The following is a 26,706-nucleotide window of genomic DNA, read 5'->3' on the forward strand; positions in this document are numbered from 1 at the left end:
AGAACATTAACCTCTTTGATCTCTAGGGGCGCTATTTCATTTTTGGATAAAAAACGTTCCCGTTTTAAGCGCGATATTTTGTCACGAAAAGATGCTCGACTATGCATATTCTTGACAGTTTTTGAAAGAAAACACTCTGAAGTTTCAGAATCTGCAAAGATATTGTCTGTAAGTGCCCCAGAACTCATTCTACAGGCGAAACCAAGATGATGCGTCAACCAGGAAAAAAGCAGAATCTCTGAAGCTCTGTTTTCCATTGTCTCCTTATATGGCTGTGATTGCGCAAGGAATGAGCCTACACTTTCTGTCGTTCCCCCAAGGTGTTAGCAGCATTGTGACGTATTTGTAGGCATATCATTGGAAGATTGACCATAAGAGACTACATTTTCCAAGTGTCCGCCTGGTGTCCTGCGTGGAATTCGGTGCGCAAACGCCAGCTGCTTGTACTTTTCCATTTGATTGAGGGGAGAAACCATGCTTCCACGAACGATATATCATTGAAGAGATATGTGAAAAACACCTTGAGGATTGATTCTAAACAACGTGTGCCATGTTTTCAGTCGATATTATGGAGTTAATTTGGAAAAAAGTTCGCGTTGAGGACTGAATTTTCGTTTTTTTTTTGGTAGCCAAATGTGATGTGCAAAACGGAGCTATTTCTAATACACAAAGAATCTTTTTGGGAAAAACTGAGCATCTGCTATCTAACTGAGAGTCTCCTCATTGAAAACATCCAAAGTTCTTCAAAGGTAAATGATTTTATTTGAAGGCTTTTATGTTTTTGTTGAAATCTTGCGTGCTGGATGCTAACGCTAATGCTAACGCTAAATGCTACGCTAGCTAGCCACTTTTACACAAATGATTGTTTTCCTATGGTTGAGAAGCATATTTTGAAAATCTGAGATGACAGTGTTGTTTACAAAAGGCTAAGCTTGAGAGATGGCATATTTATTTCATTTCATTTGCGATTTTCATGAATAGTTAACGTTGCGTTATGGTAATGAGCTTAGGTCTGTAAATAGAATCCCGGATCCGGGTTTGGTAGACGCAACAGGTTAACCTGTTACTGTCAGACCCATCTTCTAGCCAGATCACCATTCCTGACCTGAAGTGAGGCTGGGGGTGCTGGTGGTTGGACTGAGGAAGAAATGAAACAGGCTCACGCCAGAGTACAACCCAAGATTAGAATAATTCTGCTTTTTGATTGGTCAACCAACGTCCCACCTCTGCTCGAATTTCATTGGCCACGCCATTGTCACCAACCCAGAAGTGAAGACATATAAGCAGCTAATGAGGAATTATTTTGGCTTAGTTTTAGGGGTAATGTCATGGTTAGGGTTAGTGGTTAAAATCAATGTGGCACATTAGGCTAACCTTTATTTTAACCCGTAGAGTGGGCCTGTTTTATGCATCAGCCAAAGAGGTAAGACAATACCATGACGTCCCAGCCATATGGCCACAGGTCAGATGATGTCCTCAGTGTTTATACCAGCCTGACTATCAGCCACGATGACCACAGTGGCCTGGCATGGATGACACCTTACGATAATAAGTGTGTCACTCAGTCACTATACTACCATTTACATGTCTGAAATAACCATCTGAACAAAGCCAGCGGGGCCAAGCCAGGCAGGCAGAGAGGAACAGAAGGTGCTTAAGGAACTGGCTGGGTCACAAGCCTAACCCACTAACACTCTTAGTCACACAACACCTGACTGACAGTGATGTCATTCCCCCTAATCTCAACTGACTCAAGTACCGGTAGTTGGTCACCGGTGTAGGTAAGCCTGCCTCAGAGGGGGATTAGAACCGTTGGACTGGTGAATTTGCACATCCAGTGCTTCAATGGAACGAAGCACCAACAGTTAGCGATACACACACTTCGTTAAGCCATAGTTAGGCCTGAGGCATGCAAATTCTGGGGTCGTGGAGAGGTTGGTGCATGGCAGGAGATAAACGCTGCAGCCTGCCACACCTAGACCTGGACTACATGCTGGTGGAGGCCGAGACCCAAGGAGAAACGGTACTAACAGGTTTCAGAAGAAGAAAATGGTAGTTGCCTTGCCCTACCAGTAACTGTACCATTTAACTTTAACCTGGTCAATGATGTTATTCCCCAAAATGCATTGCAAGAAAACCCTCCAACGTCTGCTTTCCCACCCCTCATGAAGCCAATGGCATTTTAGCACAGAGAGCTAGCCTGAGTCCTGAGCAGAGCTGTGTATGAAAAGATGTGAGGTAAAGTAACAATCTACCTACCCCCCCCAGAATCAACAACTGAGACACCATTCCCCCCTCAACAGCCACACATTTAAAGGTTAACCTGTTTCTCCACAAAACACACAATACGTTATGCAAATAAAGTCTGCAGCGCCGCGCTAGCTAGGAGAGAAGCATATTCTAATCTAGTGCATTTAAAAAAAAAAATTTTTTGACAATTCGATGCTTTAATTAGCTGTACATTCCAACCTGGACCAGAGTAACAGCCCAAGTTTGACATTTTGTCCAAACATGGAGAGACAAGAGGAAAGAGGAATTTGACTACATTTTCAATGAGTTTGCCTTTCTTTTTTTGTGCGTAGTCTTAAATAAATGCTAGCATTTATGTTTTAAGCTGCACACCTTGTATGCTTCACCTAGTGGTAGACCACTAGCATGGTCCCAATCCCATACCGCTGCTCTAAGGGCAGTGGCTGGTACAAGTACAAGGAGAGTGAATGTTTTGAGGATGGGGAAAAACAGGTACAAAGTGAACTGATGAAGGTAGGTAACAGCGGTGGACACAACGTGTGGAATGAGAGAATAATGTAGGGTCACAGTAAATAAATGAAGACGGGAGAGACTATCCTTCGTTTGCGCCACCTCCTAGACTGTTGTTTCAGGGATGGAGAAAGACTTCAGTACCGTGTTACTGAAGAGAAGAGACTGATGGCTGGTGGCACGTGGAGCAGGTCACTGAGAGAGGATCCTCCTGAGGCTTCTGCCACACAGGAACACACAGACACACACTGCCAAGGACACACACACACAGCTGTCACAGGCAGCCAAAGATCATTCACAAAAACACCCTCCCCCCCAGGGTATCACTGACACTCTTACTCTTTCTCCCTCACTCACTCACACACACACACAAACACACACACCAGCCCGCACACACAAACAGAGTGTTATGAGGCAGCGTGCTGTCCTGGCCGTGTGGCTAATCACTACTCAGCACTGCAGACAGAGAGGGAGAGAAATTAGCGGAGAGAATCTTTGAATGCACAGCCAGAATACAGTAGAACACACCTCCTGTCCAGTCCACTGGCTACACAGCACACCACAGTCCCCACCACCTCACCGGCTACAGTAGTGTTTCTAAACTCTGGTCCTCTCCAGTACATCTTGGTTGCAAAGATTGACAACATTCACCTTAAAAATCAGTAATCATGCCCCTATCAATATTTACCTATAAGATTCCACAAATTGAAGTCATCATCCGTCAGTATGGGCAGGCAAGTTCATAGTGCAGGGAAACAGACCAAAGCCGGTCGAACAGAAACTTCACTTGGACTTTGGTCCACTATCACATCAAGGCCCTCAGTCAAACTTCAATACCACAGACAGACACAACCTTTAACTGAATGTACTGTGTGGATCACTACCATATGTCCACGTTGGTAGATACTATTATTTCAAGGTTTTTATTGTCAAAGTAAAATGGACACTAACCAGATTTGATTTCAGCCTGACACGCGGTTCTCTCCCAGAAAACAACTGGGTCTGTTTGTCGGCAGACATCAGAGTCAACCGTTAGGCTAGGTTTTACAACCAAAGGGACCAATTAGCCCACTGATATTAGGTTAGACATCTCTCACAGCTTCATCTTTGCCTCAACCGATCTTAATCAAGCAATTGGCTTCTCCATCAATCAATAAATTAATTAATTAAAAGCAACATTTGTCAAAGTGCTTTGCCGTAATTGAGACGAGACCCCAAAAGAGCAAGCACAGCGGAAAGGAAAAACTATTTTGCCATCTACTCCAAGTCCCACAGTCTCAGCACCACCCCCCTAACAACCTGGCCATAGAGCAGGGAAATACAGTGGTGAACCCTGTCCACAAATCCATAGAAATGCATGAACACCAAATACAGAAACAACTTAAAGGCATTAAAAGTCAGTAACATAGTGATATTGTAGCCTAGGCAGGCACAGCAAATTAATGAAAAGGCATCTAGGGAGCTGAGGAGAGGCAAAAGCATTTCTATTCTGGTGTATCAACCGTTGGAGAATGAGTTTATGTGAGCAGCACAATTCAAGAATAACATCTGTCAATCACAGATCGGATTTTAACAACATAACTTGATTTAACACAAGTCTCTCAGAGGAGATTGCCACTTGAAACTGCATAATTCTAATTTCTTTGAATCTCCAGCATCTCCACATGCAGAACCGTGGCTGAATGAATCACAAATTGCAGTCCTGGGTATTAAATTGTCCACTACACAGCCTGCATAGAGGAGAATTAACAGGAGTCTGCAAACACCTGAGAGAAAGAACAAACTTTAATGAAGGCAAACTTAAATCCGTTTTACCTCATTTCTACCAGCATGTCACGTGCAACCAGAGGGGAGGCGGGGGGAGGAACTACACCACATTTACTCCACACACAGAGACGTGTACAAAGCTCTCCCTCGCCCTCCATTTAACAAATCTGACCATAATTCTATCTCCCTGATTCCTGCTTACAAGCAAAAACTAAAGCGGGAAGTAACTGTGACTCGCTCAATACGGCAGTGGTCAGATGACGCACATGCTAAGCTACAGGATTGTTTTGCTAGCACAGACTGGACTATGTTCCACGATTCATGCAATGGCATCGAGTATACCATCGCAGTCACCGGCTTCATCAATAAGTGCATCGACAATGTCATCCCCACAGTGCCCGTACGTACATTTCCCAACCAGAAGCCATGGGTTACAGGCAACAGCAGCACCGAGCTAAAGGCTAGAGCTGTCGCTTTCATGGAGCGGGACACTAATCTGGATGCTTATAAGAAATCCCGCTACGCCCTTAGACGAACCATCAAACAGGCGAAGCGTCAATACAGGACTAAGATTTAATCCTACCACACCGGCTAGAGCTCGTCAGATGTGGCAGGGCTTGAAAAATATTACGGATTACAAAGGGAAACCCAGCAGTGGTCTTCCCAGTGACGTGAACCTACCAGACGAGCTAAATGCCTTTTATGCTTGCTTCGAGGCAAGCAACACTGAAGTATGAATGAGAGCACCAGCTATCCCAGATGACTGTTTGATCACGCTCTCCGTAGCTAATGTGATCAGATCAAGACCTTTAAACAGGTCAACATTCATAAAGCCACAGGGCCAGACGGATTCCCAGGGCGCGTACTCAAAGCATGCCCGGACCAACTGGCAGGTGTCTTCACTGGCATTTTCAACCTCTACCTGACCGAGTCTGTAATACCTACATGTTTCAAGCAGACCAACATAGTCCCTGTGCCCAAGAAAGCAATGGTAACCTGCCTAAATGATTACCGCCCGTAGCACTCACGTCAGTAGCCTGAAGTGCTTTGAAAGGCTGGTCATGGCTCACATCAACGCCATGCCATCATGCCAGAAACCCTAGACCCACTCCAATTCGCATATCGCCCCAACAGATCCACAGATGATGCAATCTCAATCGCATTCCACACTAGCCTTTCGCACCTGGACAAAAGGAACACCTATGTGAGAATGCTGTTCATTGACTACAGCTCAGCGTTCAACACCATAGTGCCCACAAAGCTCATCACTAAGCTAAGGACCCTGGGTTACTAAACACCTCCCTCTGCAACTGGATCCTGGACATCCGCCGGGCCGCCCACCGGTGGTAAGGGTATGCAAAAACATCTGCAACGCCTATCCGCAACACTCTGGGGTGCATGCTTAGTCCCCTCCTGTACTCCCTGTTCACCCACGACTGCGTGGCCAAGCACGACTCCAACACCATCATTAGGTTTGCTGACGACACAACAGTGGTAGGCCTGATCACCAACAACGAGACAGCCTATAGGGAGGAGGTCAGAGACCTGGCAGTGTGGTGCCAGGACAACAACCACTTCCTCAATGTGAGCAAGACAAAAAGGAGCTGATAGTTTACTATAGGAAAAGGAGGGGCGAACAGGCCTCCATTAACATCGACGAAGGCTGATATGGAGCAGGTTGAGAGACAGTTGTGAAGAGGGCACGACAACACCTTTTCCCCTCACGAGACTGAAAAGATTTGGCATGGGTCCCCAGATCCTCAAAAAGTTCTATAGCTGCACCATGGAGAGCATCCTGACCGGTTGCATCACCGTCTGGTACGACAACTGCTCGGCATCTGACCGTCTAGAGGATAAAATGCCATTTCATTGTTGACTGAATTGACACTAGCTGATATGACATTGCCACAATGAGGAGCATTGAAGCTGTTTTGTATTGACACTAATGCTACAATAAATGTAACATGCTTCATGATTGGTAGCTAGATGCATGACCTAGCTACCAGGTCTAGGACCAAAAGGCTCCTTAACAGCGTCAACCCCCAAGCCATAAGACTACTGAACAATTAATCAAATGGCCACCAGACTATTTAAATTGACCCCCCCTCACCCTGTTTTTACACTGCTGCTACTCTCTGTTTATTATCTATGCATAGTCACTTTACAAATTACCTCGACTAACCTATACCCACGCATATTGACTCGGTACCAGTACCCCCTGTATATAGCCTCGTTATTGTTATGTAATTTTCTTGTGTTATGTGATTTGATAATAACAAAAATTATTTCAGTTTATTTAGTAAATATTTTCTTAACTCTATTTCTTTAACTGCTTTGTTGGTTAAGGGCTTGTAAGTAAGAATTTCATGGTAAGGTCTACTACACCTGTTGTATTCGGCGCATGTAACAAATTAGATTTGATTTGATAGGTGTCTTTAAGACAGGTATTCCACGAGGCATCATGCAAGTCTCTGTGGGGAGAATAATAAAACTGAATAATTAAAATGGTGGTACAGTAATCGAAAAGGGTAATGAACTGCCGAGCTAACCAATAACTTGTTTAAAATGTTGATATAATGTTTTATAATGTTGAATATTATATGAACATTTAGGGCTAACAATGGCAAATGACAATTGCCAAGAAACGGAAATCAACAAATTCCATCGAAACTTCAATGGATAGAAGTTACAAATAGGCCTAGCTATTCAATATTCAGGAGGTCAACGCTATAGCTAGCCTACACGTGGTTGATGATATTCTAAAACCGGAATACACCATTTGTCTGTTGACATGGTTACACACTGTGCAGCATCACATGTGAAAGTAATCATAGTAACCCAGTGAACAAAGCAGTGACACTTGGCTGACACCTTGGCTGCTTGTAAACACTACAATTACTGCAGCCATCAGATTCTCCTCACAGAACACAAGTCAGATTCTCCTCACAGAACACAGGTCAGATTCTCCTCACAGAACACAGGTCCGATTCTCCTCACAGAACACAGGTCAGATTCTCCTCACAGAACACAGGTCAGATTCTCCTCACAGAACACAGGTCAGATTCTCCTCACAGAACACAGGTGAGATTCTCCTCACAGAAAACAAGTCAGATTCTGAAACCCACTGTAGAACCACAGTGCACCAGTCAGATTCTCTCAAAGAATACAACCCATTCTGAAACACACTGTAGAACCACAGCGCACCAGTCAGATTCTCTCAAAGAATACAACCCATTCTGAAACACACTGTAGAACCACAGAACACCAGTCAGATTCTCAAACAGAACCACATACCTCCTGTCTCTCCTCTACAATATTATCCTAGATCAGCTAGAAACACTATTCTAGCATGGGGGAAACAGCCACACCTACTCCCTCTGCTGTTCCAGAATCAGCACTAGAGTTCTGCCACATCTCCAATCTGCCTGTGGAGCTGTACATGCATGTATAAGTATGAACACAGCATTTTTGCATGAAGGCTACAGCTGAGATTTTACGTAAATGTACACTAAACAAATTTAGCTGTACTGTATTATTTGAGTGGCAGGCAATACAGTCATCATGCAAATTACTGCAGAGGGACTTACACAACATAATGTGTTCAATGAAACCATCCAAAGTATATTTTGCACATTGTTATTTTATTTAGCATGCTTGGACACACGCATTACAGCTGAAATGTAGGCCGCTGCACGCTGACCGCAATACAAACATATTTTGCTTGCATATCAAGTAGGCTAAATGTCATGCACAGACGGTTAAACAGGCTAAAGCGCGTGAATAATATGCGTAATGTCATCTTGACACTGCCAGAGTACATGAGCTGATGTGGGTGATTTCTACAGCGTTACATTGGACGCAGTTACAAATGGCCAGGAGCAGGGGATGGGGAGCCAATCAGATCTCAGCTAGCATGTCAACCTAAGACCAACTGTCTCCTGGCTTTGACAGAAGGATTTTACCTCCATAATTCAAATCCCAAAGCAAAGCAATCTGCTCCTTCTCAAATCACTGGCCGTGTTTACTACCGGTACTGAGACAACTCCGGAATACAGGGGCAAAATATAACGTCTCTCTGTCGTTAACTACAATGTAACAATCGGAACAATCATCAGAAGATACAATATAACAAGCTGGCGGGGGAAATGTTGCAACTGAAGAATAGTTATTTGCTACATTTACAAACGTCGACCACAGTCAGGTGTACTTTTAGCTATACAATCCGTTCTGCTTGCTTCTAACAAACTATTCCAATATAATCTTACGTCATGTGTCATTTACATCTTGCCGTTTAAAATTAGTGCGAAAGCTTGCAACAAACTTCAGGGCTACATGGAGTGGATATAGCATACAAATACATTTAGCAGTGATTCGTTAGCGGCATAGCTAACGTTAGCTGGAGAAATAACTGTCATTGCGCTTTATACAGTACACGCTTTGCTAAGAAAGAAAAATACACATTTAGCCTTCCAATTTCTCCTCTCAAACGTGTCCCCTTTGCCCCTGACCAGGCAGAAGCTACACATCTTTACCAGCTCAGTGAGTTTGGTATTTTAGCACAGACATGGCTTGTTTCTCTGATTAAATACTCTAAAAGGAGGTGGTGTAAGGAGAAAACAGAGGCAGCCATTTTAGAGAGCTACTTAGCTAAGCTACATGGGCAATGGCTGTTCCATTGCAACCCTTCACTGCTACACAGAGCTATCTGCAACTTGCTGAAAGTGCACCAGTACTGAGAGAAAAGTTTACCTGGTTTCTGTTCAGAGGTCCCGTGTTCCCAGGTCCCGTGTTCCCTGGGCTCATTGGAGGCGGATGGTGGGTCCTTTGTTGCCAACCCGGATGGCCCCCACCATACTGACTGCTGGACATATCTGCTGCTCCCTTGCTAGCCCCTTCCTGGTTACTATAGTCTCCTTGTGGGTAATTCTGGTAGGTCCTCGTTGAGCTGGGAGACGTTAGAAGCTGATTTAAAGTCGGGGTAGACGTGGGTTGTAGATTTCCTATGTTATACCTCTGATTATTGTACGAGGCAGCCATAGCTGTAGTTCCGCCTGCTGGCTGTTGCTTGCCTGGCTGCCCCCCAGCCGCCGGGGGCTGGTTATTACGCGGGGAATTCATGGCGTATCCTTGGCCCTGATAAGAAGTCCGGTTCGGGAAGGGGCTGTAGTTGTTAAAATGGTTGGGGAAGCCGTGCTCGTGTGAGTTGGGCGGGTATGGGTCCATCATGTTACCTGGCTGCACTGCCGGCCCCGCTGCAGCTGCCATGCCAGGGCTTTGTTGTCCGCCATGTTGATGAAAAGGGCCCCGGCTGTAGTGCTGGTTGTAACCGTAAGGAGGTGGAGGGAATGAGCCCTGGTGGTGATGGCCCATCCCGGAGTGGTTATTCCCCTCCGGTCCCCCAGTATCATTCTGGTTGTTATTATTATTCACCCTGGACGAATTCCCGTTCCCGTTCTTCATGTCAGGCTCCCCTCCTCCCCCTACATTTCCAGCATCGGCCCCGTCCTGCAGATCCTTCTGTCCAGGAGATCCGTTGTCAGATCCCGGTTCCTTATTTACATGTTGTTTCTCTCCCGGTACCGACTCCTCCAGTGGGTCCCGATCCGGCTTTTTAAGTTCGGATGGCGGGCTAGTGTTGAGAGTGGCGACGCTAGCGACCTGCGCGGCCATGATATCCCTCTCTGCCTCTCACAACGAGTCACTCACAATCGAGCTCTCTGAATAGCATTGAACATAAATACAATTGTTTATAACAATGTACCCGTGTCCCGGATCATTCCCCCTACCTCCGGACCTAATCCGGCATCCACTCCCGTCTCCGATTCGACTGGAAAGTTACTGGAAGAATATAAATAAGGATCCAGGGAATTAAATTAACCAACAGAGAATGTGGGAAGGCTTCTCTTACAGAACGAGAGTGTGAGCAAGAAACCGACCAAACCAGCACGAGGCTTGGCGAGACACAGCCATTTTACTGAAGCGTTCAGATGAACGCAAAACACGGAGCGGATTCAACCAGTAGGTAGGAGGCGACTAGGCTACAACAAGCAGGGATAAAGGATGTATTCTGTTTATTTTGAAGGGGTTATAGAGCTAGTCCTAGAGAGACTATAGCAGAACATGATAAATAATGTGACTTATAAATGGAACATAATTCTTAACATCCAGCATTTCGGCTATTTTGTGGACAACCACATAATCTGTAAATCATAAATTATTTCCATTACAGGCTATATAGATTTGTCTTAAAGCTTCAATCTGCATAGTTATAATGCATTTAGTTTTCATTTTATACAGAGTAGACACACATATGAATATGTTACTGGGAGACTATATAATTCTACACACAATATAAGTCTATGTTTATAATTGCATCGTATCGACAATATATTCACACAGTTACATAGTATTAAGATTGGGATTGACTCCTGCCATGTGCTGAGAGAGAACGAAACAACTAGCAAAAGCAGAGGGCTTGATATGTGGAGAGGAAAGCAATACATTACAGTGTGTGTGTGTGTGTGAGAGAGAGAGAGAGCGAGAGTGTGTAATGTTTACTGTACATTTTTATTGTTTATTTCACTTTTGTTTATTATCTATTTCACTTGCTTTTGCAATGTAAACATATGTTTCCCATGCCAATAAAGCCTTTTGAATGGAATTGAATTGAGAGACAGAGAGAGAGCTAGAGAAAGAAGGATAGAAAAAGGGAAGAAGGATGGGGGATGGACTGAGCCAGTCACAGAGCAGGAAGTGAAGATAAAAAAGAGAAAAGCAGAGTGAGAGAGAAAACAAAATTGAAATAGAAATTGAGAGAAAACAAACAGTGTGAGCCACTGAAAAAGCCTACATATAATGCTATATCTAAAGCAAAATTAACCGTTGAAAATGTGTGTGTGGTTTCGTAGAATAGCCAATAGGATAAATCAAGAGGAGATTTTGAGAAAGAATAAAGTAAATAATCAAATGACAACAGCCACGCTCTCCTCTTCCCCACTCTGCTGCTCTCTCCCTCTCTCCCTCCCCACCCCCTCTCCTCATTCTCTCCGCCCGCCTGCCTGCCTCGTGTTCTCTCCTAGCAGCAGCAGCCTCTCTCTGCTTGCAAAAGCAGCAGAACTTTGCTATCAGCGCGTGGGGGATGGGCAGCGCAGGCACAGCTCAGCACAGCCCTTTTCTCCTCTACAATGCAGGGCTTTCTGGCGAAGAGTTACAGCGGCCAGGCTCATACTACTGACTAGAATGGGAAAGGGGATCCCCTTAGTTTAAGTTTTGTTTATTTTTTTTCTCTGAAATGTGCATTAAGGGAGGAAGGACAGACAGGCTGTAAAAGGGGGGAGGTGTGGGGGTGGGGGCCAGAATCCTGACTGACTATATTGGCTAGGGAGGGAGGAGTGTTGCTGTGTGCTGCTAGAATATAGAGAGAGGCAGACAGAGGAGAGGGGGGGTTGGGATCTTTCTTTTTTTTATTTTCAGCATAAACTTGGTGTTTATCATAAGGGGACCCTGTCTATTTTTGACCCCTCCTGTCCTATTTTCCACCCTCCTCACATTCACTGATATTATAGTCTGTTACACCTGGTTTTAAATATATTTTGTCTGCACACTTCTTTTTAGAATTAGTCCTAATTGAGAGAATAATCTCTGTAGTTGTAGGGACTCATCATTGTCCTCACACTGAGAACTGCTTCTTAGTGGGTCATAGAGCTCGCCGTACTCGTTCCTCTGGTTGCACACACACACACCTTATAATATATTCTGCTACAGTATTATTAGCTCACGTTAAACAAAATTAAACGTAAATATACTTCTAAATGACAATCATTGATAATGCAAAAAATTCATATAGTGATTTGTGGAATCCATGTAAGACAAAGGCACTTTAGACATTATTAGGTAAGACAAAGGCACTTTAGACATTATTAGGTAAGACAAAGGCACTAGACATTATTAGTCTTCATAAAGTATGCTTTAGACATTATTAGTCTTCATAAAGTATGCTTTAGACATTAGTCTTCATAAAGTATTCTTCAGACATTATTAGTCTTCATAAAGTATTCTTCAGACATTATTAGTCTTCATAAAGTATTCTTCAGACATTATTAGTCTTCATAAAGTATGCTTTAGACATTATTAGTCTTCATAAAGTATGCTTCTGACATTATTAGTCTTCAGAAAGTATTCTTCAGACATTATTAGTCTTCATAAAGTATGCGTTTAGACATTATTAGTCTTCATAAAGTATTCTTCAGACATTATTAGTCTTCATAAAGTATGCTTTAGACATTATTAGTCTTCATAAAGTATGCTTTAGACATTATTAGTCTTCATAAAGTATTATTCAGAAATTATTAGTCTTCATAAAGTATTCTTCAGACATTATTAGTCTTCATAAAGTATTCTTCAGACATTATTAGTCTTCATAAAGTATGCTTTAGACATTATTAGTCTTCATAAAGTAATATTTAGACATTATTCGTCTTCATAAAGTATTATTCAGACATTATTAGTCTTCATAAAGTATTCTTCAGACATTATTAGTCTTCATAAAGTATTCTTCAGACATTATTAGTCTTCATAAAGTATGCTTTAGACATTATTAGTCTTCATAAAGTATTCTTCAGACATTATTAGTCTTCATAAAGTATGCTTTAGACATTATTAGTCTTCATAAAGTATTCTTTAGACATTATTAGTCTTCATAAAGTATTCTTCAGCCATTATTAGTCTTCATAAAGTATGCTTTAGACATTATTAGTCTTCATAAAGTATTCTTCAGACATTATTAGTCTTCATAAAGTATTCTTCAGACATTATTAGTCTTCATAAAGTATGCTTTAGACATTATTAGTCTTCATAAAGTATTCTTCTGACATTATTAGTCTTCATAAAGTATGCTTTAGACATTATTAGTCTTCATAAAGTATGCTTTAGACATTATTAGTCTTCATAAAGTATTCTTCAGGCATTATTAGTCTTCATAAAGTATTCTTCAGACATTATTAGTCTTCATAAAGTTTTATTTGGACCATTTAAATATAGAAAGATTCACTCCAGATACCCACTCAACTGTCTTGACCCAGAGGCAAACACTGCTTTGGATGGAACTTCTACAACCATCCTCTAGGCTTTATAATCTCAGGTCATCAACCACCTGAAATAACACTGGTTGAATCAGTTGTTAATGACATTATGAAATGTTATGAAGGCTACTTAGATTGGACTCCTTACACAGTCACATCTGTGTATTTACTCTGTACCCCACCATGTAGCTGACCATGATGCATCACCCCAAGCCTGGTGGCCTGAGTTCCTCCACCATCACCACGGATACAGACCTGGACACATGCCAGGGGAATACAGCCAGGAACTACTTTTTCTTTTGATATCAAGTATTGATTAGAGGCCTCTATGAAAAAACAACAACAAACAAACAATGCATCAAGGAAAAGCATTATTTCAAAATGTTGAGTAAATGGTAGGGCGATTTGAGAAACATAATGCTATGATAACAAAGATGTATAATGTGAAGACATTGGTTGGAATGAATGATAAGAGATGATTCAAATGTATTTATGCAATTGTCAGCAAAAGGGCCTTTACTCAGTATTTCCTCAGTATCACAGGCCTTCAGCACATTGCTGGAGAATGCTCTGTTCTGGCGTCCACTATCCACAGTTACAACCCCTGAAAAAACTTAACAATGCATCCTTCCAACCACATACACTCGACTGAACTGTAAATAATACGTACTCAATATTCATCATCATCAAATGAAATCCAAATTCTTAGGTCTTTTTTATGAGCTTAAAACCCACACCAATCTGAGTGCAACATCGTTGGCCAATAACATTCTGCAGTTCCTTCCAAAGAGTAAGTGATTTAACAAAGTTCACCCAGAGGCCTTGTTGAGGCATTCATAGTTAATTATTTTTCAGTCTGTGTCATAAAGCTATAGAGACGTTTTTGTATAGTACATTTATTTTTCTATTTTTTGACCCAGGCGTGCGATGGTAAAAGTGTCAGTCTTGAGGAAGTTAATTGATGACAGATCATTGAGAAGTTTTTTTAATCCCCAGAGATCTAGTCTGGGAATGGAGCCATTTGATCGCCAAGACAACCCAATTATGTGGAGTGGAATTTCTTAACAAGACTGGAGTTGAGTTTGGAGTGACTGGGAGACACACAAACACACACACACACTTGCATTCATTACTGAAAAAGCAGCCCCGCATGTTCAGCCCGCCAAATATACATACTCCCACAAGCACAAAGAGAGAGAGAGAGAGAGAGAGAGAGAAAAAAACGTACATTCCCTCAACAACATGCTGTCATAGACGCACATGCTCACAGTAAATGTCAGGGACACTCCCACACAAGGCCTGCCACACAGGCTTGCTCACACGTGCACAAACACACACATAGACATAAAATAAGACGCACACAAAGTGCAGTTGGGCTGTGTCCAGTTGGTTGCCAGGCAGCAATAGAACACATAGTCTGGAGTGTGCATGGGAAGGAGGGAAGTACCACTTTGAGAACTGTCCAATGGCTGCCCGGCTTACTCCCTGTAGGATAATGTACATAAGAGCTCAGACCTGCATATGTGTATACCCAATTCAAATACTTAATCTGTTTAAAAAAAAGGAATACAATGCATCATGATGATATTAGAAACTGGTTATTATCAATGATATCATCTCTTGGTTAGTATTCTCAATCTCAGCACCAAATAACTCACACCAAAAAGAGTTTGATTTGATACAACGGAATCAAACCATGTGTGTTTTTACCCTCCAACACACCAGCAGCTTTTATCACCAGATACTAAGCAAACATCAAATCCCTGTCATAGAAAACAGTGTGAGGCTGCTTGTATTCTGTATTCAGTCAGAGATGGAATCCTCTCAGCTCCTAATGTGAAAATAGGCTAGGACACACACACACACACACACCTCCGTGCATCCTGACAGGCTTTCACAACAAAGCTAATAGGATATATTCAGTTTAGACCAGTGTACTTTTATCTGAGAAGGACTTTTTCTCTGAAGTTATAATTTGCTTTGGGGCATTTCTGATGTATTTTCATTCTTGAAAACCCCTGAATATTCTATATGAAAACTTCAGTCACACACACAGGTTGGAACACAGACAAGCATGCATGCACACACACCTCTCTAAACATTCAATTTCTCTCACTGTGTGTGTGTGAGAGAGAGAGAGAGGTCTGGGGTCCGCTCACCAACCAAGAATTCACAAAATGGGACAAACACCAAATTGAGATTGTGCATGCAGAACTCTGCTAAAATATCCTCAGTGTACAACGTAAAACACAAAATAATGCATGCAGAGCAGAATTAGGCCGATACCCGCTAATTATCCAAATCAAGAAAATATCCATTAAATTCTACAACCACCTAAAAGAAAACGATTCCCAAATCTTCCATAAAAAAGCCATCACCTACAGAGAAATAAACCTGCAGAAGAGCCAATCCCCTTATTGCAACACAATCCCCTTAGTGACTGGTCTGCTGGTGCCATCATGGGTTGGAGCCCGTTCTGCCACTCTCAGTGCCTGAAGTCAGCGCAGCCTGCTCCGGGACATCTTCCTGGGGGCTCGGAAGTTGCCGCCATTGCCGGTACTCCGTCATTCCCGCGGAGTACCAGGACCTCCGGGAGGTGTTCAGTAAGGCCCGGGCCACTTTGCGGTCACTACAAGTATCTGGTCATGCCATTTGGCCTTACCATTGCCCCTGCTGTGTTCCAGGCTCTGGTTAATGATGTTCTCCGCAACATGTTGAACTGGTTCGTCTTCGTCTACCTCGACGACATCTTTGTATTCTCCCGCTCCGCCAAAGGACAAGTGCTACACGTCCGACAGGCTCTCCAACGCCTCCTGGAGAACCAGCTTTTTGTGAAAGCGGAGAAGTGTGAATTCCATCTCTCCACCATCCCCTTCCTGGGTTACATCATCACTGCAGGTAGTGTACAGACGGATCCCAGGAAGGTGAGAGTAGTGGTGGATTGGCCCCAGCCTACGTCCAGAGTGGAGCTGCAACGTTTCCTGGGATTCAACTTTTATCTGCACTTTATCCGAGGTTACAGCACCCTGGCTTCCCCCCTGTCTGCACTCAACTCTCCCAAGGTTCCGTTCACGTGGTCCCCAGCGTTCCAGGATCTCAAACACTGTTTCACCACAGCTCCCATCTTGGTTCATCCTGACCTGTCCCGCCAGTTCGTGGTGGAGGCCGATGCTTCGGATGTCGAATTGGGGGCTGTCCTGTCCCAGCGTTCTGCCCTGGACGTCAAGTTACATCCCAGATAACCGGATGTTTGTTCCTGACATGGTCCGCTACCCGGTCCTGGAGTGGGCCCACTCCTCCAGGCTTGTCTGCCACCCAGGCTTCTGTCAGACCCTGGCCTTTGTGCGACAATGCTTTTGGTGGCCTACCATGATTCCCGACGTCTCCGTGTTCGTCACCGCATGCATGGTCTGTGCGCAGAACAAGACTCCTTGGCTAGCTCCGGCTGGTCTCCTTCAACCTCTGCCTGTCCCTCACAGTCCCTGGTCTCATATAGCCCTGGACTTTGTCACGGGTCTCCCCCCATCTGATGGTAACACTGCCATCCTGACAGTAGTGGATCGGTTTTTCAAAGCTGCATTCCTCTCCCCAAGCTACCATCTGCAAAAAAAAAGAGACCTCCCAGCTCATGGTGCAGCACGTCTTCTGGATCCATGTACTCCCAGTAGACATGGTCTCCGACTGGGGTCCTCAGTTCTCTTTCCGGTTCTGGAAGGCGTTCTGCACACTCATTGGGTCATCGGCCAGCCTGTTCTCTAGGTTCCACCCCCAGTCCAACGACCAGACTGAGCGAGCCAACCAAGACTTGGAAATGACACTTCGCTGCCTGGTCTCCGCCAACCCCACCACCTGGAGCCAGCAACTAGTGTGGGTCGAATACGCCCGCAACACCCTTCCTTGTTCTGCCACGGGTCTCTCGCCCTTTGAGTGTTCCATGGGCTATCAACCTCCACTCTTCCCTGAGAAAGAGGAAGAGGTTGGCATACCTTCAGCCCAGACATTTGTCCTCCTCTGTCGTCGTACCTAGAAGAGAGCCCGGTCAGCCCTTCTCAAGACCACCTCCAGGTATCGACAACAAGCGGACCGCCACCGGACCCCGACTCCCCGGTATCGTCTCGGGCAGAAGGTATTGCTGTCCACCCGGGATCTGCCCCTCCGGTTGGAGCCCCGCAAAATCTCCCCCCGGTTTATCGGCCCTTTCCCCATCTCTAAGGTCATTAGCCCCTCTGTTGTTCGTCCTCTGTTGCCCTGTACCCGCCATATCCATCCCACTTTCCATGTGTATTTTCCATGTCTCACAGCCCTTTGTCTCCTGTTTTCTGTACCTTGTCACACCGCCCTGGATTATTGACCTCTGCCTGCCCTGACTCTGAGACTGCCTGCCGTTCTGTATCTTTTGACTCTGATCTGGATTACTGACCTCTACCTGCCCTTGACCTGTCGTTCTGCCTGCCCCCTGTTCTAGTAATACACTTTTGATACTTCGACACTGTCTGCATCTGGGTCTTGCCTAAAACGTGATACACATATTTCCCTCAGATTACACAGACCCACAAAGAATTCGAAAACAAATCCAATTTTGATAAACTCCCATATCTATTGGGTGAACTTTCACAGTGTGCAATCACAGCAGCAATATTTGTGACCTGTTGCCACAAGAAATCAAAACCAGTGAAGAACAAACACCATTGTAAATACAACCTATATTTGTTTGTACTTTAACTATTTTCACATCATTACAACACTGTATGTAGACATAATATGACATTTGAAATGTCTTTTTCTTTTGTGAATGTAATGTTTACTGTTCATTTTTTATTGTTTATTTCACTTTTGTTTATTTCACTTGCTTTGGCAATGTAAACATATGTTTCCCATGCCAATATAGCACCTTAAATTTAAATTGAGAGAGAGAGAGAGAATGAAGGGTCCCACCAGTCTAAACAAAGCACAGAGCAGGGTTAAGAGCACTCACAAAACATGGTGTCCTCCTCACAAGGACAGAGAAGTACTCCAGACAGACTTTCATCAGGGATTAAAAGACAGAGAATGGAGAGAATCATCTCTGTAGTTGTAGGGACTCATCATTGTCCTCACACTGAGAACTGCTCCTTAGTGGGTCATAGAGCGCACCGTACTCGTTCCTCTGGTTGCACACACGCACACACACACACACAAACATATTGTGCAACTTGTTCCGCTGGTGACAGAGCACTCAGTCGATCCCTGACAATCACACTGAGCACACTGTCATGAGAAGGGGACTCCGCAGTACCAAAATAAAGATGAGTGAAGGACTGATGGGCAGCACAGAGGAGTGTCAGGTAAAGAATGAAAACACAGCAACATAAAATGGACCATTTTGTTTGGCTCATGTAAAACAGACATGGCAGTCATTAGACTGCTTGGTTTCTATATGGTACACAGAGAGGAAAACTGATTGAGGAGCCAGGACAGTAATCAATGGTAGGGGACAAAGGAGTTGGAGTTTGTTGTGTCGAAGAAAGACCTGTCCATTGAGGGGACGGGCGGCCAGTTGGACTGGTCAGGCCGGGCTGGGCAGTATGAGTGATGTGATGCCAAGCTGGACATATTGACACAGTGCAGATTGAATAATTGAGCTGCCAGTTTTAGAACAGCTCTTGAAGCTGTGCAAATCAATCTGAACCATGACAGACTGAGAAGATGAATCGGACCGCTCGTTGCCCACCAGAGAAAATACAAAGAATCTATTTAGTTTAGGCTTTGATAGTTGTTGAAATTCATCTTAAGATTTGAGTACTTTAGTGTACAAGTCATCATCCGAACAGCTTCGTCTGCTCTACTAGTCATACATTTCTACTGCATTGCATTACTATTACTTTTCCCTCAACTGCCTGAGTGACAGCTACTGTGTGTCAGTGAGGAGAAACTCAATGAAAATGAGTAGTAGCAGTAGTATTGCAGACACTGAATAGGATCATTCCCTCTTCAACTCTATGTTATAGCCTATTGTTTACAGAGTCTCTTACGGAGTCTCTAATGGAGTCTCTCACGGAGTCTCCCACGGAGTCTCTAACAGAGTCTCTAATGGGGTCTCCCACGGAGTCTCTAACAGAGTCTCTAATGGGGTCTCCCACGGAGTCTCTAACGGAGTCTCTAACGTGCTTTACAGTGTTTGTGTTGTTTGGAGTGTGAGCCGGAGCACCACAACAACTCAGAGGCCACAGATGAAGGGAAATTCTAAACGCTGTGAATATATTAGCAGCAGTGGCTACAGTTTGATCAGAGATATGTGCAGGGGTACATGTTGAAACAGAGACAGATGAGAGAGAGATGTATAAGGAAATACATACAACACATTTCCATTTATTTAACTAGGCAAGTCAGTTAAAAACAAATTCTTATTTTTAATGACGGCCTAGGAACAGTGGGTTAACTGCCTGTTCAGGGGTAGAACGACAGATTTGTACCTTGTCAGCTCTGGGGTTTGAACTTGCAACCTTCCGGTTACTAGTCCAACGCTCTAACCACTAGGCTAACCTGCCGCCCCATACATACTGATACAGAGACCGAGGAGGAGAGATTGGGAATAAACCTTGGCGGTTACATTGTCAACATACAGAATGCATGCAATGCTTTCAATGCTGGAGAGGGAGTTACAAACCAGGTGTGGAGGTGTCAGACCAGAGGCAGGCTGGTCTGGCCTGTAACAACATCAACCACAAGATCCTCTCTGGATCTAATCGGGTCCTCCACAGGCTCTGTTCCTAATTTTCCTTTGTGACACACACCCGCCCTCCTCTGTGGGCCTGGGGACCATAGCCGTGGCCCCTCCACCATGGGAGAGGTGCAGCTGTGACAGTGTGACAGGACATGCCGCTGCGTGGGGTCGACGGCACACTTCAGGAATGAACCCTCGCACCCATGCTGGGGGTTCCATGTTCCCGTACCACCACACACACAAACACACACACCGTCCGACACCACCCACCAGTCAACTGTGAAAACAAAACTTAGTCCTGGCTTTGTGACGTCCCTGTGGGGGGGACAGCAGATAAAGGAGCACAGAGGCTTTGGAAGGACAACTATTATCTAGACCTGATGATTGGCCCCAAGACCTGGACAATGTGAAGGCTGTGTGTGTCTATGTGTCTGTCTGTGTGCGTGTGTCTGTGTGTGTGTGTGTGTGTGTGTGTGTGTGTGTGTCTCTGTGTGTGTGTGTGTCTCTGTGTGTGGGTGTGTTTGTGTCTGTGTGTCTGTGTGTGTGTGTGTGTGTGTGTGTTAAGAGGGGTCTAGGATTTGAGATATTTGCATTGAAATGCTGAAAAAAGAGAAAGACAGACACTGAGTTGAGAGTGCTCCTTTGTAGGCCTATAGCTGACTGATAGGAGGCGTATCCAGCCAATTAGCTATCTGAAAACCTAGAAATTAGAGAGTAGACACTACAAAGCAAAAACTGCCATCTCTCTCTATCCATTGAGTGAATTCAATGAGGATAACCAACAAAAAATGGCTATAGTGTTTGATTACTATAATGTATGACAATGTATGACTTAGTTTACATGTGACCTTGTGTCTGTTGCTGACTATTGCCAGATGAGGTGGCAGAACATTATTCCTGGTTTCCTTTAAATATCACCATAACATTTGAAATGCAAACTAGCTTCTAGAATTTGGAACATGTAGGATTTGGAACATGTTCACATTTAGAGGTGAGGGTATTTGAACTGGAACCTTGAGAGAGACACTGCTGCCTCGGCAGGGCAGAGCTGAACATGGCTGCTGCCAAATAGGGCATTTATAAAAGGTTGGCACAGACCCCTACAGCATGGAGGCTGGCAAAGGCATGATGCCCACATACTCAGAGTGCTAACCAAGGGTTTTGTTTGGCATGTGTCACTATAGTGTTCTGCTGCCTAGCCGTGGCTCCAACAGGAGGATAACCTCTGAGAAACAGAGAGAGAGATGAATCCTCGGTCTGAGGCTGGAAGTATTCATGAAAAAAAGTGATTGATGAGACTGTTGTTACTCTATTGTTGATTTGAGTCCGCGGCCGTGCACAGAACTGGAGTGGTGAGCAAAGGACCCACACATTAATTAATAATATCATTTTAATTACAGTAAGAGTGCAACACTGGTAAGAGTGAAATACGCCGAGTCACGTTGGAAGTGAGTGTCTTCGAAGTGTTATATATGATAAATAGGTGTATGAATGTGAAACCACTAATATCAGTCATGCTACTTCTCTGCTGTGACAGTGCCTTGTCCATGAACCTGTGTCTCCACTGAAGGATTTGGCTGAGTGCTTCTCAAAGAGAGATTTTGATATCTGGTGTCTATGATAGCAGCAGGCGCCTCATTACACAATCCTCAACCGGGCTGTTACAATAAAGTGACTTATAAGAACCCAGACAGTCAGGGACAATAGATATGTTTAATTTCACACACCAAGGAGAGAGACATTAGTCTGCCTTCCTTCGTGTGTTTCTTTCAGCAAACCAGTAAGGAGGAGGAGGATGGGAGAAATACAGCTGTTATCATAGCCTGTTATAACTATATTCCTTTTTAGAGAATGCAATTTAGAAAGAAAATGAAAAGAAGGGAGGTGGATAATAGATGAAAAGAAGAGGCTCCACCCCCAGTAGACCTCTATCTGTCAGTCACGAGGACTAATGCAAGAACAACATATTAAGGGTGTCTAGGGGGGGGGGGGTCAAAAACAATGGTGCATTCACAATCACAGTATTATAACACTATTTGTTTTGAAACATTTTATGTCTATTGTTGTGCAAGAGAGAACTGTATGAACACAGAGCAACAGAAACATTGAGCAGGAGGCAAAGGGGAGGCTTGGTTTGGTTTGCCTGTATAAGGCACTTCTTCCACTGCAAGAGAAGAGAGAGAGAGAGAGAGAGAGAGAGAGAGAGAGAGGGGGAGAGAGAGAGGGGGAGAGAGAGAGAGAGAGAGAGAGAGGGAGGGAGAGGAGGCCCAGCAGACTTGAAAAAAATGCACAAGGCCAGTTATGCAGAAACCCAGATTTAATGTAAGGCTTGGCTCCCTGTTATAACCGGGAGAGAGAGGGGAAAGCTGGCCTGGATCGGGCCGAGGTAGGAGCGGAAGGCAGAGACAGAGAGAGCGAGAGACAGAAGGGAGCAGGGAGAAAGAGAACGGGCGCCTGCCACAGAGTCACTCTGTCAACCACAAACCCAGACTACTGGTAGAGCTTTCAAAAAGGATTCTGTCCAATCAGAGGAATTGCTGGCCCTGCACCCATGGTGATCCTCCTCTGTGGTAGGGAAGGGACTACTTGTCTGAGAGGAGTTGTTTGCCTATTGAAACTAAACTACTATCTCTTAGCTCTAAAGCTGGGTAAACAATGGCATAATGCATTAAATTAACAAAACCGGCACCAGGGAAATCAGGCCTCAACGCTATAAATTGACCCCCCCCCCCCCCCCAGACACACATACTGCCCCTGATTTTCATGGTTTCAAGCTCAATAACCCTGCTATTAAACCACGCTTACTTGAATCACATGCATGTCCTTGTCATAGCAATAATACAATGCAGACATGCAACAGTAATAGCTGGATCAAAATAGGTACTGATTTGAACTGTACTTCTGGTGGTGCATTTAAATCTGTTCAAATATGTTGTGGCTAGAATACCTATTAATAATACAACTACTATATATTTTACAAGAGCTGGAGCTTTGATACTTGTCTCAGGTGAAAATGTATATAACGCATGCCGAAGAAATGAATATCAACTTCATTTCGTAGTAGTAGCCTAGCCGTGCCATCATACCCCCAGATGGTATCCCCATTTGGCCATTTATGTCATTTGAAACCTTAATATTCAAGGCTATGAGAAAATGTCATTCATGGGCAGCCCGTGTAATCTCTACTGGTGGTCTTTACTCTGGCAATACATTTAACATCAACCACATAATCAAGACAAGAAATACTGTTTAGCCACACAAAGCACAGTGTGAAAGGAAAGGGGGAACGACTCCAGCCTCTAGCTGGGTCTGTGTGTTTTAAGCTGTAAGCGCGGCGTCCGTCCCCGAATGTGTGACTCTGGATACGTCTCAAATGGCACGCTATACCCTATATGTAGTGCACTACATTTGACCAGGACCCATAGGGCCAAAGGTAGTGCACTGTATAGGGAATAGGGTGCCATTTGGTACTCAGTCTCTGTTTGGCTTGTTTTCTCTGCTGGAGATCAGGTAGGGAACTCTCAGCAGCAGCTCCTCGCCCGCAGCTTAATCTCAGCCACAATCACCCTCAGTGACAGGGGGACAAAGCCATCCGGCAGACCGACAAGGCCCTGCTATTATGTAACCATCGACAGCTGGGCGCTACAGGGAGGGGTAAACCCCAGCCCCATCCCTGTCGCCACGGCAGCACGCTCTCTGTGTCAACCAGACAAACGTGACAATCAAACAGGGGACTGACTGAGGGGCCTGTGTCCCAAAACTAGCCCTGCACCCTAACCCCTAGCCCCTAAGGTTCATGGGTAAATACAATATGGGGATTGGGTTAGGGTTTTCTCTAGACAGTAGCATGGGGTTTCCGATGGGAGGGGCCATCCAGTCGCAGAGTGATATCAATACAGTCTAAATAAACATAACAGCAAGGCCCAGTGCAGAATGCTGAGCTGACCTTTCCTCCAGATCATCCAATGAATGTCATCGAGAGATACAGGAAAACATTCAGAGATACAATTCGTCTACATTATAATTCCAAGGCTGTTCTTCCCACTCTCCAAATGTGACCATTACTGACGTTTACACCGGCACTGACTGAAATTGAACCACTATGTTTATTTTGCATGAAATCCTCCTCCTTGCTCTGCTTTTTCACAATGATTTTCTGAGGTAAAAAGACTAAGATCAGCTTTCTGGATGAGAAAGAGAGATAGTGAGAGAAAGAGAGCGAGAGAGAGAGAGAGCAAGAGAGACCCTGTCTGTGATGATAGAGAATCATTTTCTTTGAAGTCCTCCCCAAAAATATTTTGGTTGCATGTCAACTAAATGTACCTCCCTGCTGTCAGCCTCTTTCAGAGACATGGGCAAAGGCAATTTTGTTTAGAGACTCCCAACACTCCAACAGGAGGTGATTTTTCCCTATTGTGTTCCCTAATATGTCATCTCTTTGAAATGGTGTCACATTGACATCGAACACAGTGGCACCCCAATGTTTGATTAAAGTCCTGGCTGAGGCCGCCTCATTCCTTGAAATCGGTCTGTCTTTTCTTTTCTCACATGTGCTGCAGCCTGGCTGCCTGTATCTCTGTCCAACAGCCTGTCTGATGCTCGGCGCACAGAGGAGGACAAACAGATGGGGACAGACAGAGGCATCAGACAGAGGAGAACAGAGGAGCCAGAGGAGCAAGGGATAACCAATAGACCAATAGGGAGGTGTGTTGGTTTTGTCACCCATTCCAAATACTTGCGTGTTGTTTGAGGGAAGAATCCCGGCAGTGGACGCATTCCCGGGCCAGAGGGCAGACAGTGGAGAAAGTTGGCGTGGATAGACTTAGGGTCAGGCTGGTTCAGATGGATCATAGAGAGTATATAGTCTTGTTTTTCTGATAGATCGTTGGCTATATAGAGAATCTATGGTCAGGGAGTTCTGGCCATCAAGCTTGTATAGCCTATATTAGAAGATTGAGATCTGGCGGAGATCACCCAAATTAACTAATCCATTTGTATGTATTTTTTTCCCTTCTGGTGTAATACATAAATTCCATCTGGAAAAAAATATGGTATTCTATTCTATCACAAGTATTAATGTTGCCTACCATGTGACTGGAATATTTGATAAGAATGCATATGGACAAAATAATACAGTTGACTTTACTATAGCAAAGTATAAAGATTGATACTTAAACATGTATCTTTACCTCACGACTGTGTGTTGCAGGCAGGCTTTCCCCGGCGTTGTTTCCATGAGGTAAAATATCAGCTCTAGTCTGGAGTACCAGCCCTGCCCTCAATGAACACAAATATGGCATTTATTAACAGTTAAAATGTGGGAATAGAAAAATATATATTTAAATTCTCACATTGAGACACTATTTAAACCGAAGACATGTGACGCTGGAGTTTTGTTTGCATACTTTTTAAAGGGTTTTTGGGTTAGATTAAAATCAAACCCCACTCCGGGTTTTCGAAGCGATTCTAGCTTCAATTTACTGTGTGCGCTTTCAGCGGCGAAGCACGCACTGCCAACCTTAAGGATTCCTCCGCGGCTCACTTGTGCGTGTGTGTGTATGTGTGTGCGTGTGTGTGTGTGACTGTGTTTTTTTGCCGGAAAACAACAAAATACCCGGCCATTTCACCTTGGAAAATGGTGCTGGAAAATAGAATTTCACTCAAGATTTTACAGGGGTGTGTGTATCGTGGTTAAAATCTACTAAATGACGATTTTAGTTAACTTATGGACTATTTTGCCTGACTGTCCTGCCTTTCTAACACATACAATGCATTCCTGTGTTGCTCCGCCGGTGATGGGGCCTGCCTGCCTGCTGCTGTTCCTGTAACTCCCGCCTTAGAAGAGAAGAGAAGTGGAGAGAGAGAGTGTGAAAGGGAGAAAAGAAATAGAAGATAAGGGTAACGAAAAGTGGAAAGGCTCGGGTAGAAAATATAGAAGGCAATTTTGGGAAAGATAGTTTATCAACAAAAATATTGAATTGGTACATTAATTGAAAAATATACATAAATGCACAAAGATTGTCTGGGAATAAAATATGTTATTCTACCAGCAATTTAGTGTTTTTTGCTGCACATTGAGGAAATACTGTTTATAATATTTCCAAAACATATTTCCCCATATTATTTATTGAAATTAGGGAAATATCTATTTTACACATATATGACTGTCTGTTATTTTGTATGTAGGCCCAGTACGCAGAGCTATTCATTCAAAACAGTGATTGTAAGGCAAATTCTCTCCCCTCTTTCATATTCTTAATTTCCAATATCGTTAAAGGGGACTTCCCTCCCACTCCCTTGGCTTAATATCATATATAACCCGTCAATTCATTTTGAGTCAGCTTCTGTTTTGTGTAGAGGTTTGTGTCTGGGAGGCGAATAGAGCCGAGGCTCCTT

The 26,706-nt window shown here is 44.0% G+C and overlaps 1 protein-coding gene across 2 annotated transcripts in view; it reads right to left on the reverse strand.

Annotated features, from left to right (window-relative positions):
- LOC139391681 (AT-rich interactive domain-containing protein 1A-like) overlaps window positions 1-10,471 on the reverse strand; it is a 55,347-nt gene extending 44,876 nt beyond the window's left edge. For both annotated transcript variants that reach the window (XM_071139121.1, XM_071139120.1), the window contains exon 1: window positions 9,277-10,471. In XM_071139121.1, coding sequence (XP_070995222.1) covers window positions 9,277-10,197 — 921 coding nt within the window. In that variant the 5' untranslated portion in view covers window positions 10,198-10,471. The remainder of the gene's footprint in view (window positions 1-9,276) is intronic.
- Window positions 10,472-26,706: the final 16,235 nt, after the last annotated feature.

Source organism: Oncorhynchus clarkii, chromosome 32, assembly GCF_045791955.1.
Source record: "Oncorhynchus clarkii lewisi isolate Uvic-CL-2024 chromosome 32, UVic_Ocla_1.0, whole genome shotgun sequence".
In the NCBI taxonomy this organism is placed as follows: Eukaryota; Metazoa; Chordata; class Actinopteri; order Salmoniformes; family Salmonidae; genus Oncorhynchus; species Oncorhynchus clarkii.